Source organism: Phyllostomus discolor, chromosome 12 (assembly GCF_004126475.2).
Source record: "Phyllostomus discolor isolate MPI-MPIP mPhyDis1 chromosome 12, mPhyDis1.pri.v3, whole genome shotgun sequence".
Taxonomy (NCBI): domain Eukaryota; kingdom Metazoa; phylum Chordata; class Mammalia; order Chiroptera; family Phyllostomidae; genus Phyllostomus; species Phyllostomus discolor.
Window position 1 is genome coordinate 53389135 of NC_040914.2, and position 15878 is coordinate 53405012.

General features: G+C 57.2%; 1 protein-coding gene across 1 annotated transcript in view; it reads left to right on the forward strand.

The window, feature by feature from the left end:
* NLRC5 (NLR family CARD domain containing 5) overlaps positions 1-15878 on the forward strand; it is a 78506-nt gene that overhangs the window by 52120 nt on the left and 10508 nt on the right. The window contains 15 exon segments of the mRNA XM_036011873.1: positions 1275-1364; positions 1549-1611; positions 4013-4099; positions 5877-5960; positions 6945-7034; positions 7368-7433; positions 9162-9245; positions 9339-9422; positions 11848-11934; positions 12352-12429; positions 13139-13169; positions 13407-13458; positions 13461-13545; positions 15080-15163; positions 15681-15764. Of these exon segments, the coding sequence (XP_035867766.1) occupies positions 1275-1364; positions 1549-1611; positions 4013-4099; positions 5877-5960; positions 6945-7034; positions 7368-7433; positions 9162-9245; positions 9339-9422; positions 11848-11934; positions 12352-12429; positions 13139-13169; positions 13407-13458; positions 13461-13545; positions 15080-15163; positions 15681-15764 (1149 nt within the window).

Consider the following 15878-nt stretch of genomic DNA (forward strand, 5'->3'; position numbering starts at 1 on the left):
GATTGGCTTTAAATCTTCTAGCGGTGTGGGGGGGAGCTACAGCTGAGATGGAAAAACGCAAGAGGAAATGAAATTGTATCGTTGATCACAGTCACACGGATTCTGACGCCAAGGATCTCCGGGACTCCCGGGGTGGCTCCCGTTCCAGCCAGGGTCCCCACGGTCCCTGAGTCCCGCTCGGCGGGAGGCGGTGACCTCCCAGAGGTGGGCACATGTGGCAGAGCTCACACCCAGCCCCAGGGCACCCCCTCCGGCCCCACCCTGCCAGGGGAGAACCCATCAAGAAGGGCTGCTTTGGACACAGAAGGTGGCAGGTTAAAATGGATAGGAGCAAAGCCTCAGGCCAGAGAGGGACTTCCCGACGCCCCGGTCACACGGCATCTTGTCTGGAACAGTGCGGCTGGCCCGCCTGCCACCGGGGCTCGCACTTTTTGTTCCTCGGTCCAGAGTGTGTGTGCGCTGCTGCAAGCCAGGCTCTGTTCGGGGTGCTGGAGACGCAGTGCGGGGCAGGGGACCAGTGCTGCTGCCTGCACCTAGTGAGGAGAGGTCCGGGGGGCTGCGAAACATCCTGCAGGACAGCCCCCTACAGCATCGAGTTATCCAGCCCCCAATCTCAGCAGTGCTGAGGCCAGGAAACCACTCTGAGTGCTGAAGCATCCTACCTCCCAGCAAGACCCGCCTGTCAAGTCTGGGCCCGGGGGAGAAACGGTGTGTAGCACCCATGGGTGTCGGCTAGGCCAGGGGCGTCCAATCTTTTGGTGTCTCTGGGCCACACTGGAAGAAGAATTGCCTTGGGTCACACATTGAATACACTGTAACATGTAATAACAAAAACAATCTCATCATGTTTTAAGTAAATGTATGATTTTGTGTTGGGCCTCATTCACAGCTACTCTGGGCTGCAGGCAGCCCATGGACCGCAGGTTGGACACCCCTGGCTAGGCAGTGCCTACACTCGATGTCATTAAATCGTCCCGACACCTGTAGAGGAAGGGATGCTATGAGTGGGGTCCTTCTGGCCAGGTAGGGAAACCGAGGTTCAGAGAGCTTAAATGACTCACGCAAGGACACACAGCCAGTAAGCAGAACTGGCTCTCAAGCTCAAGTCTGTGACCCCAAGACCCTGTGTGCCCCTCCCGAGTCCCTGCCTTCTTCCTGTTGCTATGCTGACCTGCCCCCTGGTTCCTTCCCCGCCAGCCTAGCCCAGGTCCTTGCCCACGGATCTTGCTTGACTCCGACTGGCTGACTTAGGGTCCCACCCCCTTCCTTCTCAGGCTGAGCCAGACACCGCTGTCCCCATGGAGCCCCGTCCTGCTGGCCGGCCTCTTCAGCCTGTGCCCACAAGTTCAGAAGGTGGACCTCAGGTGGGCATTGCCCTGGGACAGCTGGGCTAGTCTTGGAGGGTTGTGCCTGAGGTCGGGAGGTGTGAGGGGTGGGATGCAGGCAGTAGGACCCAAGCAGAGGCTCAGCTCCTGCAGGAGGGGTACCTCCTGGGGGCATGCTGAGGCCGCGGCCAAGAGTGGCTGACCCAGGTGCTGTGTGCTGCAGGTCCTTACAGGAGGTGACCCTGACCTTCAGGTCCAGCGAGGAGCAGAAAGGCGGGTGCTGCAGGTAAGTGCCCCAGGGCCATGCCCCGGCAGCCAGTGGGTAGTGGGGACCAGTCAACCTGCCTGATAGGACAGACAGCAGAGGATTTGCAGGGCGTTCCCCCAGAAGGACTTGCGAGGGGACCTGATTTCTCCCGCATGAAGAAGCAGGGGTCCAGAGAGGCCTGGCCTTTGTCAAGGGACACACCAGACTGGACCAGAAGTGGGAACTCGAGGAAAAGGACTTCACAGCTGCCCTCCAGGCTTTAAGTCCCAGTTCCAGGGCCCTGGCCGGGCAGCTCGGTTGGGTCGAGCATCATCCCAATGCACCAAGGTTGCAGGTTTGATCCCAGGTCAGGGCACATATGACAACCCATGAATGCGTAAGTAAGTGGAACAACAAATTTCTCTCTCTCTCTCTCTCAAGTCAATATATAAATACAACTGAAGAATTTTTTTTAAAAACCCCAGCCCCACAAGGACCTGGCACTGGGGCCAGTTTCCGTAACCTCTCTGGTCCTCGGCGTCTGCAGCAGGAGTGGGGAGGCCCCTGCCGTGGAGCGTCCACAAGGACTGGACGAGCCGACACTAAGTGAGGCGTGAGTGCCACCGGCCCGAATGGCCCTCCCCCACTGACTCCTGGACCAGCCGGGGCTCCGTGGCTGGCCCCGTGAGAAGGGGCAGGCATTGTGCTGGGGGCAGGGTGATGGTGCGGAAGGGTGACCTCTGAATGCAGAGGTGACATTTTTGGTGACTATTTGATGCCAGCGGGTCCCCAAGAGGCCTTGGACCAGAGCATCCTGAGCTGTGAAATAATAAACAACAGAGCTAATATTTGCTGAGCATCTGCAAGGCACCACTTTTGTTTTTTAAATTATTGTTGATTTGAAAGAGAGAAAGAAGCACCAATTTGTTGTTCCACTTATTTATTTATTCATTGTATGTTCCCAGGACTGGGGATTGAACCTGCAACCTTGATGAATCAAGGCAATGATGCTCTAACCAACTGAGCTACCCGGCCAGGGCTGCAGGGCACCGTTCTGAGAGCCTTATGCTCATGACCTCACGGCTGTGACCGCTGTGCCCGTCACGTGTGGTAAGGGGTGCAGCTGGGGACTGGAGCCCAGGCCACCCTGCAGCACTCCCAGCCCAGGGCAGACAGACTGTTCTGGTAAAGGGTTAGATTATACATATTTGGGGGTTTGCAGGCCATACAGTCTGTCACAGCTACGCCACTGCTGTGACCTAAAAGCGGCACAGGCAGTTTGTCAGCAGTGGGGTGGTGGCATGCCAGCCTGTGTGTCACACACTGAGACTTGAATGTCATACCATATTTGTGTCATGGACTACCATCCTTTTGATTTTTTTTCTCAACCCTTTGAACACGGAAAAATCGTCCTTAGTTTGCAAGCCACATCAAAACAGGTGGCCTTAGCTGCAGTTTGGGGACCCCCATCCTTGCCCGACACTACCCTGGCTTCTAGAACGTCTTGGCCGTTTCTAAGTCAGCGGTTTCCGAAGGGTAGGACAGGGGCCGACTTCGCCGGGTCCTTGGTGAGGCCACCGCTCCCTCCGTCTGACTAAGGCCAAGAAGAGGTTCCTGACAGGGTTGGTGGGTCTTTAACGCCCAGCAGTGAGCTCCCTCCCTGAGAGCCAGCGAGCGAGCCCTCTGCAGGTGTGCGCACCTGGCCGGGACTTCATGACTTGCGGTCGAGGTCTGTCTGTGGCATGCGATGCCGGCTTCCCACCGGCGTAAGTGACACAGGGTTTCCATGCACAATGCATGAATCAAATAGAAAGAACGAGGTCCTTTAAAATCAGGAAGTAAAAATAGCATGAAGGGGAATTTAAGGCTGTGGGAAAAACCGTGAAGGACAGTAACGGCTAAAAGTTTGAAATACTAATTTTAGAAACATCCTGATTTTAAGATTTTTTTTTTTTCAGTAACTGGTGGGTCACGACCTCGCTCTTTGCCTTAGTGTATGGCCTCATTTTAGGCCTTTCAAGGGCAGATTCACCCTTCCTTTGAATTCTGAAATCAATTGCTCTCTGTGAGAGCAGACCTCGCCCTGTTCCCCCACCCCACCCCACCCCTGTCTGTTCATTAAAATGACCCCGAGAGCTGTGTTCTGCAGCTGCAGCCCGAATCCGCCACCTGGGGGGCGTCGCCCCTAGAGTTCCTGGTTCAGTGGGTCTGGGCTGCGTTCCCAGGCTTTACATCTTCACAAATTCCTCCTTGGAGAGCCGCCTCCCCAGAGGGCGCGTGGGCGGGTGGGGGAGCAGGTGGGACCTCCTGTAGAGGAGGTGCGAGCATTGGCTGCCAGATATTCCAGAGAGTCCAAGCGTGGGTGAGCCCACACCCGGCAGGGGCCGGGGCTGGGCAGGTCTGGGAGGCTTTGCGTCCCAGCCTGTTCCCCCTCCTCCAGCAGGTTCACAGGCTGCGGCCTCAGCCAGGAGCACATGGAGTCACTGTGCCACCTTCTGAGGAGGTGTGAGGACCTCAGCCAGCTGGAGTAAGTGGTGGTGGGTGGAGGGGGAGAGCAGGGACAGAGGCCTGGGAGCACGCACCTGGAGGGCACTGGAGGGTGGTGTGTGTGTGTGTCTCCGTGTGCGCGTGCACTCGGCACTTCTCGGGACCAGCTATCGGGGTGCCCGGGACTCTGGGTCACATCCTAAAAGTTCCCCTGCACCCATTTTGTCCCTCCCACCCCCTCACTCCTGCCCCGGTGGAGCTAACTCAGAGCATGCCCTCGATCCCTCAACAAGGGCCCCAGGAGCTCCTTGGCCTCATGTTGGTCAAGGCATTCAAGACAATGGAGCTCTGCTACTGGCTGATGGGCACTCACAGGAAGGATCCACCAGCTTGCCTGGCAGGGGGTAGAAAGTACCAAGTGCCTCAGCCTGCGGAGGGTTCGGGAGCCAGCTGGGTGGGGACCCACCATTGAGAGGCGTGGCCAGTCTTGGGTGCCCGTGCAGTATAGCCCACGCACGGGCAGAAAAATACTAATAATGGCTAACACCTGTGGAGCACTTGCTCCACTGTTCTAAGTGGATATTCTTTTATCCTTAGACATTCTTCCATCCTTCCAACGGACCTGGGCACTATCACCCCCGTTTTATACGCGGGCGAGCTGAGGTGCAGAGAGTTGAAGGACTTGTCCAAGGTCACACAGCTAGTACAGTGCAGTCTTTCCACAGCTGTTAGGAGTTCAGCTTAGGACCTATTAGAGTTCAAGAGAGCTGTATACAGAAAAAAAAATTTAATTAAATTCCTGCCATGATGTGGCCAAAAAGAGAAAAAGGGCTGATGGAATCATGTATTTTAAGGAAAGAGGAATAAGCAACGTGTCTTCGAGTTTTTGTGTGTTTTTTTCTAAGATCTTATTTATTTATTTTTAGACAGAGGGGAAGGAAGGGAGAAAGAAAGGGAGAGAAACATCCATGTGTGGTTGCCTCTCATGCGCCCCCTACTGGGGACCTGGCCTGCAACCCAGGCATGTGCCCTGACTGGGAATTGAACCGGCAACGCTTTGGTTCCCAGGCCAACACTCAACCCACTAAGCCACATCAACCAGGGCCTGTGTGTGTGTTGTTTTTTTTTTTTCTTCACTATAGAGATACTTTTTCTTATGTTAAAGATTATTAAGGGGCTTCATGAGACAAACTAATATTTACAGTTCCTCAGGAAAAGGCAAAATAAACAAGCCTCAAAAGTACCATCATCAGAAACAATATGCGTTCAAAGACGCGGGACAAAAATCAGCTATTCCAGAGCCCGCTGATCATATTGTTTCTGAACTGGCGAAAACCGCAACATTACAACGAAGGGAAGTGAGAAAGTGTTCAAGTGCCATTTCCGACACCGTATCCCAAACCGAAAGAGGAACTCTGCTGGGCAAACACGTGCCCGAGCCTCTCTTTCCTAAACCGACTCCTGATCCTCAATGGCCACCCCCAGTGGACGCAGGCCAAGGGTGTAGTGAGAGCTGGGTGGTTTTTCTCTAAGTCCTGCAAGCCCGCTGGAGTCCTGGGAGCAGCCGGCAGGTGCTGAAGGGAAAGATGAGGACTGGTTAACCGGAGTGCCGGGGACCCCAGAGCTGTCGTGTGATGGTGATGGGGGCGGGGGTGGCGGTGGGCGTGGTGACGCCGGCACACCGGCAGTGCTGACTGGTGGTGGTGACGTGAAGGTGATGACGAGAGTGCCGTGTGGGCAGAGTGACATGAGTGGGGGCAAGACCCCCATGGAGGAGACCCAGCTGACGGCCAGCCGCCTCCTCTTACCTCCTGCAGCCTCTCTGCCAACCAGCTGGGTGATGACGGGCTCAGGTGCCTCCTGAAGTGGCTGCCACAGCTGTCCATCTCCGGTTCACTCAAGTAAGTGACAGGGAACCTCAGGGACAGCACAAGACAGCAAGGGACAGCAAGGAGGAGGACTCCCCGGGGCCAAGAGCATGAGCTGTGAGGGATCTTTCAAGACATCCCTGGGGAACTCCAGAGGACAAAGACAGGGGAGGTGAAAGGGGGGATTCTTTTTTTTTTTTTTAGATGGGAGGCAAAAGAAGGGGGAGAAAAACATCGGTGTGCAATTGGCTGCCTTTTGAAGGCCCCCTACCGGGGACCTGGCCGGCAACCCAGGCATGTGCCCTGACTGGGAATCAAACTGGTGACCTTCCAGTCCACAGGCTGGTGCTCAATCCACTGAGCCACACCAGCAAGGGGACCAAAGGGGTGATTGTTACCTTGATGCCTCCCCACCTTCGGCCCATTCCTCCTCCTCTCATTGCCTACCTTGGGGAGAGCCCCGACCAGGCAACCGGGAGAGGCTGCAACTAAAGCCTGGTGACTCCAGCTGCCTCCCGGCAGGGAGACCGTTCCTAAGCAGCTGAGGCATGAGCTTAGCTGTGTCAGCTCCTGTTCCACCCTGTGTCTCCTCTGATCAGACCCATGGGTCACAGATTTGGAGATGTTCCCACCACAGGAGGGCCCTCCGAAAGTCATCCGCACTCTTGCCCGATCCCTCAGTACCCGGGAGGCGGGCAGCCAGAGCCAGGATACAACCCACTGCGAGGCGGCTGAGCTTGGTGCTCTGTGTGGGCTGAGCTGCCAGCCTGGCCTCCTCAGTGGCCTGTCCCCGACCACAGGGACAGCAGGCACAGAGGGGGCAGCTCTTGAGGACTCGGGGCCTGGTGTCTCTCTTGCCCCTCTGGCCTCTCTCTCTCTCTGGACCTCCATGTCACCACCTGCAGCATGAATGCTTGGACAGGGAGATGACAGCTGGAGGGAGGACACGGGGGCCGGGAAGGGGTCTGCAGAGGTGCTGACCTCACCCCCCCACCCTGAACCTTGTCTCCCTTCCAGTCTGAGTGGCAACAGCATGTCCCAGGAAAGCGCCCTGTGCCTGTTGGAGACCCTCCCTTCCTGTGCACGTGTCCGGGAAGCCACCATGAAGTAAGCCGAGGGTGGCGTTGCTTGCTGGTGGTGGGGAAGCAAGACCCCCACTCTTGGTGGCCTCTGTCGGTGTGACCTGGGCCAGCCTCAGAGTGTCACAGTTCACTCTGAGACCTGAGTGCCATGGGGACCGGGGAGGCCACGGGTGGGAAGGCCAGCTTTTAGTGTGCTCACAGGATGGGCTGAGGGTCTCTGCTGGTCGGCAAGGGCTTGCCGCAGCCTGCTTCCCCCTCCCTTGCCCCCTTGCCCCAGCCCTTCTCTCGGGCGCCCCCTGGGCCCTGGAGCCTGAGGATGCCCGCAGACCCCTGGCTTCCCCACCCCCTCTCTCTGCAGTCTGGCCTCAGAGCAGAGCTTCTGGGTCCACTTCTCCCCACAGAAGGAGACTGAGAAGACACTGAGGTAACTGCTGGTCTGGGGTGCGGGGGGACGTGGGGGGATGGGGATACAGGAGGCTGGCCCTGTGGAGGCTTCATGCCTCCCTCACGCACCCTGCTCCATGACCACTGCCCCTCACCTGCTCCCCCGGACCCCCACACTTCCAGCCCCAAGGCGGGGCCTTCACACTGCATTTGTGCCTCCTCCCCACATCCTGACTCTAAGTCTGGGGGCTCCTGCGTATCATGGTTCCGAGCTTGGACGCTGCGTCACCTGAGCGTAAATCCCAGCTCCACCACTTACCCACTGTGTGGCTTTGGGCGAGTGACTTAACCTCTCTGTGTTTCAGGCCCTCATCTGTAAAATGGGGATAACAGTAGGACCACCTGCCTTAGGGTCACTGTGAGGATGGAATGAGTTAAAATGTACAAAGTTCTTGCAAAGGGCCTGGTTTATCTGAGTGCTATATCAGCTATTATTATTATTTATTATTATTTCCCCATAGTAGCCTTGGGCTCTGTCTGTCGCCATCACTGTGCTGGGTCAGCTCCTCTCTCTGTCTGACCTCGGCTGTGACCGTGGCCTCCAAACTGGCTCACTGCCCCCGGCCAGGCCCCCTCCAGCCGTTCGCCCCACAGCCCCTGGGGGCATCTTCCCAGCACACGCATCCCACCTGCCGCTCCACTGCTCCAAGCCCTTCAGGGGCTCCCCATGGCCCCGAGATAAAGTTCAAATCCTTCAGCCTGGCCGTCTCCCTCGAAGTCTGATTTGACTGTCATGTCATCGTTCTTCCTCACCCCTACACCATGCCTACGCCCGCAACACCCCACCCCACACCGCACAGGTGCACAGCACACACACCAAACACACAAACTGCACACAACACACAGGCATCCATACACACCCACACCCACGTACACACATGACACACACCCATACCACACACAATTTGCACACCACATACGTACGATTCCCATACCACACACACAGTAACACACCCACACCACACACCGCACACACACATACCACACGCACAGCACACATTCAGCCGCAAGGGGTGTTGCTCCTCGCTCGCAGCCTCCTGCAGCTCCCCTGCCCCCAGCGCTCGGCCCGACAGACTCGCTCCTGCCTTTCCTGGGAAGAAATGCCCCCCAGTCCTTTAAGACCCAAATGTCAGCTCCTCCTGCAGAGCCCCAGGGGCCCCTGTCTGTCTGAATGAACCATCCACGGACAGCGGTCCAGGGCCTGTCTGCGGGCCACGCGGGGCCGGCACCTGGGGGCAGGGCCGCAGGAGAATCCCAGGCTCTCCTTCCTCCAAGGGAGCCTGGTGCGAAGTGCGAGTTGGGGGTGGTCATGGGTCCGAGCTGGACTGAAACCCAGCTCTGCCTCTCCTCTGACCGGCTCCGGGTCCCCGGGTGAGCCCATTGCTCTGCCAGTAAACGAAGCTGTTGGAGTTCAGTGAGATTCTACAGGTCCGGCGGGCATGCCTCGCTCACCCGCGGCTGGTGCAGGGCCCGGCCTGCAGTCTGGGCTCAATACATGCCTCCTCCTCGCGCTTCCTTTGAGGCCGGGCTCTCCAGAAAGACAGGAAGCTCCCAGGCCAAGAGCTGCACCGTTGGCCTTTTCTCAGGCCCCTGTCCGGGCGTTTGCACTCAGCTGGGGCCCCCCTACATCCTGGGGGCGGGGACTGGGAGGAAGGAGGACGGCGGCCTGGACAGGCCCCACCAAGGCTCTACCCTCCTCCACCCTCAGGCTGACCGAGTGCACCTTCAGACCTGAGCACGTGACCAGACTGGCCGCGGGCCTGAGCAAGGCCAGGCAGCTGACGCAGCTCGAGTGAGTGACCAGGCCCAGCCCTCGGGGCAGCTGGGGGGTGGGGGGGCTCCCTCCCGGAGCAGAGCCGCTGCTACAACCTGTGTCTGCCCCCAGGCTGATCCGGTGCTGCCTGAGCCAGGACAACCTCGCTGTCCTCCTGAGCCTGGTGAGGAGGCCAGAGGGACTGCTCAGCCTCAGGTAGTGTCCTCTTCTGGGCCCCTGGGGGCAGGGCGGGGGACAGAGGTGGGCTCTGGAGTGTGGGTTCCCCCTGGGTTGAGGCCCTGGCCACTTCCTGCACCCAGAGCCCGGCCACCTGGTCACAGAGCGGACCCTGCCCCTTCGTCCCAGAGACCCCCCCAGGCACTCAGAGAAGCCCCCCTCTTCAGGACGGGGCCTAGGCTGGGGGACTGGGAAGGACAGAGCTCCAGGGGACACCCAGCTGAGGTCCAGAGTGACACCCCCAAACACCATGTTTGAGTCTTCACTGTAGTCGTTTTGTCAAAAACTTCCAGGAAAAGAGAGAAGAGAACCAAAAAGTTTTGGTTCCCTTCTCGTTTTTGAAAATTCCTGTTCCCATCACCTAGGTTTGACGATGGTTCATATTTTATTTTTCCAAATTGGCTTCGCTTGCTCATTTTTGGCTGAAGGTCTCATAAAATATTGCTCACCTATTTCACCATGACTCTTTAAAAAATAAGGACATTTTCTACATAACCACAGTTGAACGAGAGCCCCCTACAAAACTCAGTAGCGATTCCTCAGTGTCTTGTACTCCCCGGTCCAATCAAAAATGTCCCTTGGTGCCCACAGGGACAGCCGGCCTGTTGGATCCAGGATCCAGTCAAGGTTCACACTTGCATGGGGTGGGGGAGGGGGGTGGCTCGCAGGACTCTTCCTCTGTGTCCCATACCCCCCCACCCCCGCTGAGTTCCTCTTCCACGTCAGCGGCCTGCCGACCAAACCGGCCTGCCGTGCAGTACACTGGCCTGCGCTCCAGCCCTGTCTGGCGGCCCCCTGTCCATGTCACTGAGCCCGCTCCTCCAACCCCTGGCTGTCCTGGAACTGGGAGGGGGCGGAAAGGCGGGCTGTGCTTCGATTACATATTCGGGTCAGAACCAGAAACTTCGGGTCCAGTGCTGGTCCCTTCTCAGTGCGGCCTGGGACGAGGCACACCAAGTCTGCTTGCTCCCCAAATAACGTTTTTTTAAAAATCGTGGTGTAATACGATAACATGACACTGGCCACCTTTAGCCGTTTTTAAGTGTGCATGCAATTCAGTGATGTTGAAGACACGCAACCGGTCTCCAGAACTGAAACTGCAAAGCTGAAACTCCGCCCCCACTAAACAGCGCCCCATCCTGTCCCCTCCCCCAGTCCCCAGCCCCCAGCAGCCACCACCCTCCTTCCTGTCCCTGTGGCGGTGATGGCCCTGGGAACCTCACGGAAGTGCACTTGTGCCGTATTGGTCGCTTGGTGACCGGCTTTTCCCACTCAGCAGGCTGGGCGGGCGTAGGGTTCGGCCGTGTGGTAGCCTGTGTCCATTCTCTTTCTATTTACGGCTGCCTAGCAGTCCACGTGCGGGCAGACCACATTTGTTTGCCACTCAGCCACGAGGGACACTGGGGTAGCTGCCACTTTTTGGCTTTTGTGAATAAGGCTGCTGTGAACATAGACGGACAAATATCTCTTTGTGTCTCTGCCTTCAGTTCTTTTGGGTCTGTACCCGGAATTGCTGGGTCACCCAAAATGGCATGTTAAAACACAACTCTTCTTACTCTAAAAATAATGTGTATCACTTGTAGACATTTGTGGAAAAGTCCGTAAGAGCCTAAGAAGAAAATAGGACTTTGAAAACAAATACAACATAACTTCAGAAGTAGGAATATTTTATTTTTATTTTTAAAAAATATTTTATTTATTTATTTATTTTTAGAGAGGGAAGGGAGGGAGAAGGAGAGAGAGAGAGAGAGAAACATCAATGTGCGGTTGCTGGGGGTCATGGCCTACAACCCAGGCATGTACCCTGACTGGGAATCGAACCTGCGACACTTTGGTTTGCAGCCCGCGCTCAATCCATTGAGCTACGCCAGCCAGGGCAGAAGTAGAAATATTTTAAACAGCTCTTTCCGTGCATCTAAGTTAATGAATACACATTTAGCAAGTCCAGAAAATATCGAAAACTGAAGAGGAAATAAAGTAAAAACCATCATGAGAATGCCACCACCACCCATCTAAACAGCTGCCATTAACATTTAATATGTTTTCCTCTCTTCTCTCTTTTTCTCCCCGTATATATGTTTAAAGTGTTCCCTTTTTCAAATAGGAGACTGGAATCATCTTTTATACAGTTTTATTTCCTTCTCTTCGCAGTGTAACATCGTGCAGACCTTTCGTTTAATCTAAAAAGTAGTATTAAAGAAATAACATTTGCTGTTTGGATTGTTGCCATAACTCTTGGAATGGGAATGTTCATTTCACGTTATGCTTATGCCTGGTTGTATAATTTTATAGTTTTAAGATAAGCCACCGCCCCCCCCAAGCCTCTAGGACTCCCCCGTCACTCTCCTGCCTCCCACCGCTCCTGTGGGGGAGGGGCCTTTATCTGTGTCCGCTCCCGTGACAGGGTGGAGGAGCCGTGGATGGCCAGGGCCGGGCTGCTCGCCCTGCACCAGGTCTTCGCCCAGACCTCAGGCAGCATCACCGAGATAAGGTGAGTCCAGGGAGGGGGCCCCTCGGAGCTCTTCGCCTTCTCTTGACCATCGGGACCTGCCCTCCTCTACACATCAGCCTCTTGTCCTGTGAGATCTCTGGGTCCCCAGGATGGCAGGTGCTCCAGGGGCACATGGGACGGCGACACGTGCTTGTTGAGGCTCGTGCAGTAGTCAGGCTGCGGGGCTGGGAAGAGGCAGGGGAAGGGCTGCTGGATGCCAGGGACCTGGCTGGGCATCCACGCTGGTTGCGTGGAAGCAGCCCTTGGGTTACAGGAACACAGAGCATCGTGGCTCTGTGACTGGGGGTGACGGGATCTGGGAGCTCCGGCCCAGCCGGCCGGGCAGCCTGGATTCCCAGCTCAGCCGACTCCGGGCACTGCTGCGGGCCTCACGCCAGCCACCCCCTCCCTCCTCAGTATCTCCGAGACCCAGCAGCAGCTCTGCATCCAGCTGAGATTTCCTTGTCAGGAGAACCCAGAGGCCATGGCCCTCAGGTGAGACCCAGTACCGGGGGCTCCAAGGGAGTGCCCGGCGATGGGGTGGGGACCGCTGCTTCTGAGCACCATTCCTCGTGCCCCTGCTCAGAGTCCTCGGATGCCCCAAGTCCCTACAGGACCTTGAGGTCTGGTTTCATCCGCCTCCCCACGCAGTCCATCCCTACCCTGAGCCCCAGGCTCAGCCCCAGGCCTCCCTACCGGCGTGCAGTTCCTCAAAGACCACCTCGCCCCTGTGGACCTCAGGGCCTTTGCACAGGCTGTTCCCTGCCCAGACATTCTCTCCTCTCTTCCCCTCTCTCGCCTCCTTTAGTTGGCTAACTGCCCCTCACCCTTCAGGTCTCGGGTTAAATACTACCCCCTCAGGAAGGCCCCTCCAAACCCCAAGACTTAGTCGAGTCCTCCCTTTGGGAGGAACTCAGCCCTGCAGTATGCATCCTGGGGGACAGACCACAGCTGGGTCTCAGCCCCAGCTCCCCTCCCGGGCCAGGTCCCCCTAGGCAGCGGACAACCTGCACGGCCAGGCCAGCTCCCCGGCTGCAGGTCTCCTGCACAGCACTCCCGTAGCTGAATAGTGCATGTAGTGCATCGTGAGGCTGTGTTTGATTAGCATTCACAAACCCCCTGAAGGTAGCCTCCGCAGGCAGGGCCCGAGTCCCTGATGCTGACTCGGCTGTGTGCAGAATGCTGCCTCCCCCTCCCCCTCCAGGCTGGCTCACTGTGACCTCGGCACCACCCCAGTGCCCACTCGGGTCCACCCCAGTGCCCGCTTCAGGCCACACGTGGGAGGCTGGCCAGGCCAGCATGGGGGGGGGGGGAGCAGAGCAGGGGGCAGTGCCAGACCCTGGCATTCTTCCCTGTGCGGGAGAGAATTGCGCTTGGCCAGTGGGGACAGCTCTGGGGTGGCACACGGGAGCCCTGCCCCTCCGGCAGCTCTCGGTGGTCCTGTGCCCTTTCTTGGCCTCCCTACCTCCAAGCAATTGATGATCCCGGAGGCCATCCACCCTGATCCTCTGGAATGTGCTTGGCTCTTTCCAGCTTGTCACAGGTAAACCTCTGCACGGCCAGCCCCCAGCTGCTGAAAAACTTGCTGTCCTCGAAGCTGAGGAAATTCCGGTATGTAGACAAGACTGTCACTCAGTCCAGCCCTGCCCTGCCCCGCCCCACCCCACCCCCACTAACCAGTTCTCCGGCCTGAGCTCAGGAACTGAGAGTCCAAACTCTGTAGGTTGGGACCCCAGCTCAGCCCGAGAGAGGCATGGGCCGGGGATGGGGGCGGCCAGAGGGGTGCTCATAGACATGGTCACATGGCAAGAAAGTAATTCCCTTTTTCACGCCCTTCCTTTCTCTTCTTTTTCTTCATTATTTGGAAAGAATCGCAACCTAATAGAAAAGTTGCAAGAAGACTGAGAACTTCCATATATCATTTCCCTAAATTTATCTTCTGTCAACATTTTCCCCCCATTTGTTCTTTTCTTCCCTCCCTCTTGCCTCCCTCAGCCCTGCCCTCCTTTCTCTCCCTCTCCCTCTTTCTTCCATGCCCCTTCACCCCTTCATGTTGCAGTGGGTTTCCCAAGAGCAAGGACACTCCCTCCCATATTCCAGTGAAAGCATAGCATTGAGGAAACTTAACACCAGTTACACTTCTATTGTCTAAACTACAGTTGAGAGCCTGGTGTTGCCAGTTGTCGCAACGATGTGGTTCCTGGCATTTCCCCCCTCCAGCCCTGGACTCCATCCAGGGTCACGCACTGCATTTCGCTGTCCTCTCTCTTTTGTCGCCCTCCCCTCGCTTCGGAGCAGGTCCTCCGTCCTTCCCTGCCTTTCAGGATATTGTCATGACATTTACACGTCAGTTACGATGTAAACGGTCCTTCCGCTCCTGGGTGCCTGGCGTCTCCCTCACACTGAGGTTCAGGTCCTGCATCTTGGGCAGGACTATCACAGACGCACTACTGTGTTCTGCTCGGCGTGTCACCTCCAGAGGCACACGGACGTCTGTGCGTCCCCCTTCCTGGGGATGTTAACTGTGGTCACCTGGAGAAGGCGGTTTCTGCCAGGTTTCTTCAGTTGCCAAGCTGCCGCTTTCTTTTCCCTTTCTAATTAACACATCGCTTTCATGGAAACACTTTAAGACTGTGTAAACATCCTGCTCTTCCTCAAACGTTCACCCACGGAGTGTTGGAATGTTGGCATTCGCTGGGAAGCTCTTGCCTGAAATCAGCTACAGGATGAAGGCTGCAAAACGGAGCTTTTCTAGCTTTGGGTTCTGTGTTCATCCGACCGGCTGCCGGTGCATCTGTAGCGGCTCTCCAGGACTCGCTACTTTTTTTCCCCCGCTGTTCACATAAAGGCACAGAGCTCCTGGAACATGACAGTAACCAGCCAGGCTTTATGGCGATGCCCAATGATGGGGCATCAGTGGTGAAGTGGCCACTGGAATGACCGAGGTGCAGGGAAATGCTCAGCCAGCCCATGCTCCTGTCTCCAAGCTACATCTTGACTTAATGGTCCCCACGGTGGGAGAGATTTATGAAAGAAAGGAAGGCCCCCCCAGTGCCCCCCAAGAACCGCTCCCCACCCACTTTCCTGCCCTCTGCCATGATACTCAGAGCTCCTGCCTGACCTGCTGCCCTTTGACCCCCACCAGGCTGGCCTCCAGCTGTGTGAGCCCAGAGGGTCGGGCCCACCTAGCAATTGGTCTGAGCCACTGTCACCAACTGGAGGAGCTGGAGTGAGTCTTGGGGTGGAGGGGGCTGGGGGTGGGGAGGTCAGAGGGGCTTTGGGAGGATGGGGGGTAGATGTCAGTGGATCACTTTTCTCCCTGACGGAGCCCAGCCACTCTAGGCGTGGCCTGGGGAAGGCTGAGTGTTGTGTCCTTGGCCCCAGCGTTACCAGTCCCTCAGAGTGACCCTGAGCAGACAGCCGTGCCTCTCCAGGCCCGCCCCCTTCTCTGCCCAGGGTGGCCGTGGGCGTCGGGGTGCAGGGAGAGCTCAGGACAGAAAAGATCTCTGTGGGGGGGGGTGCTCCTGTGCCCCCGGCTCTGCCTTCCTCTTTCGCAGCCTCATCCGAAGCACCATTTCTTAGCTGGGTCTGTTGTGACTGCCGTGTCCCCCTCCTCAAGGCCCTGCAGTCCCACTGTTGGAGCCAGGAGTGCCCCCCGGGAGCCTGGACAGGAGGGGTGGTCTAGGATCAGCTCCAGGGGCTGGGCAGGCCTGTCTAACCCTCCCCTCATGCTTGGTCCCCAACAGCTTGTCGAACAGTCAGCTGGGCGAGGAGGGCTCCTTGGTGCTGATGGGGGCCCTGGAAAACAAGGGCCAGCTCAAGAGGCTCGAGTAAGTGGTGTGGTTAATATGGCAGGGCGGGGCGGGGTGGGGCGGCGGGCGGGGGCGGGGCTCGGAGCGCTGTTGGGAGTATGCCTAGGGACTGTTGCATCTTCTGTGAACACA